The sequence below is a fragment of the Mirounga leonina genome, unplaced genomic scaffold (genome assembly GCF_011800145.1).
Source record: "Mirounga leonina isolate KUSES-001 unplaced genomic scaffold, KU_Mleo_1.0 Mir_171, whole genome shotgun sequence".
Taxonomy (NCBI): Eukaryota; Metazoa; Chordata; class Mammalia; order Carnivora; family Phocidae; genus Mirounga; species Mirounga leonina.
Window position 1 is genome coordinate 13,856,266 of NW_023270436.1, and position 2,402 is coordinate 13,858,667.

The window sequence follows — 2,402 nt, forward strand, 5'->3', positions numbered from 1 at the left end:
ACCAATTCAGGGGTGGAGCTGAGCCAGGGGTGTGGCCAATCCAGAGGCGGGACCAATTCAGGGGTGGAGCTGAGCTAGGGGTGTGGTGAATTCGGAGGTGGAGCTGCGCCAGGGGTAGGGCCAATCCTGGAGGCGGGACCAATCCAGGGGTGGAGCTGAGCCAGAGGTGTGGCCAATCCAGAGGCGGGACCAATTCAGGGGTGGAACTGAGCCGGGGGCAAGTGGGAAAGCAAACAGAAAAGGCCCTTCTTTTTGATGCTTTACTCCCCGCATCTCCCTGCCTGACCATTGACGCGTGTATCACGTATTTCTCACTGCTTCCTCCACCGTTTCCTCATTTGAGTCTTAACAACTATCGTGTCAACACGTTTCTTTCAACAACTGTTGACGAGGTGCCGTTCCAGGAGAGTGTGCTCATTCCCGCCCCCATGGCGATGTGTCTACCCCTGATACCGCTCCCGCTTGTAGCCCCGCTCGCACATACTGTCGCGGTCTGTTAGCCTTCTAGCCCTCCACCGGACCGCGAGCTCCCCAAGGGCACAGGCCCTAGGTCTTGCGCGGTGCTGCTTCCCAGGCACAGAAATGCCCTACAAATACCAGCGCGGAGAATCCGTGAATGAGTGAACAGGTCCCTCAGCTAGTTCCCAGAGGCCTCCGTACAAAGAAGACTCTGAGAGCAGTGTCCAAAGAACACAGAGTGTGGAGGTCAATTAGCTTGTAGGCCCATCACTTAATCGTGCAGGGCCTCAGTTTCCCTATCTGTCAAAGGGACATGACCACACTTGGGCTACTTACCCCACTGAGCTTGTGAGGAGACTGTGAAGACAATGACATAAAATGTAGAAAGTTAAATCTGGAAAGTTAAAGAACTTCTTATAAGGGATGTTTAGTAGGTCCAAGTCTCCTTCCCGAAAGGACAGGTGTACCCCTGGGGAGCTTATGTCCATGGACCCAACAAGGCTGGAGCTCTGGACTGACCTACACCTCAGCGGAGTTCAGTATGAGTGCAGTATGCAATCCCGTCTTCTGGGTGGAGAGAGCCAAAAATTAGGATGTAAAGCCTTTGTCTTGACAATGATACCGTTTACTGAGTGATTATTATGCGCCCTTTGCTTGGCACTTGACATATATTATCTCATTTGATCCTCATGACACACCTATGGGTAGGCAGAATTATCTGATGAGAAAACTGAGCCTCAGAGAGGTTAAGTAACTTCCTCAAGGTTGCAAAGCTTTACTAGCTAGGATTGGAACACAGGAAAGTCGGAATCCAAAGCCCTGGCTTTTAACCATTATATGCTGATTTTACAAGGGCCAAGGTTAATAAGATGCCACAATGAGGGTTCACTTGGCAGAGGAGAGAGGGGCCTGGTGATACCGGAGGCTGAGCAGAATATCTGCCCAGCCTTTCCCACTCCGGCGGCCAGAGATCCCAGCCTTCACTGTGCTGGGAGGCGGGCACTGATGCCCACGGGAATCCAGCCTACCTGTGCTTGATGGAGTTGCCAAGGTCTCTGCGAGGGATCTGCGGGGACCAGCGCGGCACGGACAGTGTGTCTGCAGGGAGAGAAGAGAGGAGGAGAAGAGCCGGTTACACAGAAAGTCAGAGGATGGGGCGGGCTCCAGCTGAGCCCTGGAAGGAAGAGGGAGCCTCGCTGGCTTCAGTGACCACCACCAGCATTCGCTAAACCAAAGCCAAACGGAACACCGGTTTAACATGTGTTACTTTGACTGAAGCAAGGTCCCCTGGGTAGGGCAGCCAGGGAGTGCCTTGAAAGAAGCCAGCTGTGGAAAGAATAAAAATGAGCACTGCTCATTTATGGCGTGCTTAGTGTGTGCCAGGCATGTGGCAAGTGACTCACATGCTTTAGCTTGTTACATGCTCAAAACGACCCAAAAGAAGGGGGTTGTTAGCATCCCCACCCTACAGACAACACAATTGAGGCTTGGAGCAAGGAAATCATTGGTACAAGGTCATACACCTTGGAGGCTGCAGAGCAGCTGTGAATCCAGACTTGAGAGACTCTAGAGCACATGCCCTTGTGTGCAAAGTTCTAACGCGGTAGATTCCAAATGCCAGGCATGCATGTCCTCAGAGAACCACAAAGCAAGGCGGAGCCTCCCGTGAGTCCAGCAGACCCAGCCCCCCTCACTGCCCATCACATCATCTGGGGTGTGAAAGTGGGGGCCACTTTCCCAGTTTTGTCATGTCCCGTATGGCCCATAAAGTTATTTACTTACTATATTAAGTTAACTCTTTTTGTTTGTTTAAATACACTTATTTTAAAAGCACACTCTATATTGAAAACTAATATCACTTTCTGTATATTGTCAGTAATTATTTAAAATATGTCCAACCACATACCATCTAAACTCATGTTAAAATAAGTGGACGGAGGACC

The 2,402-nt window shown here is 51.0% G+C and overlaps 1 protein-coding gene across 1 annotated transcript in view; it reads right to left on the reverse strand.

Annotated features, from left to right (window-relative positions):
• The window catches only part of KSR2 (kinase suppressor of ras 2), a 400,598-nt gene that overhangs the window by 101,633 nt on the left and 296,563 nt on the right, over window positions 1-2,402 (reverse strand). Inside the window, exon 6 of the mRNA XM_035017093.1 lies at window positions 1,488-1,557. Coding sequence (XP_034872984.1) covers window positions 1,488-1,557 — 70 coding nt within the window. The remainder of the gene's footprint in view (window positions 1-1,487; window positions 1,558-2,402) is intronic.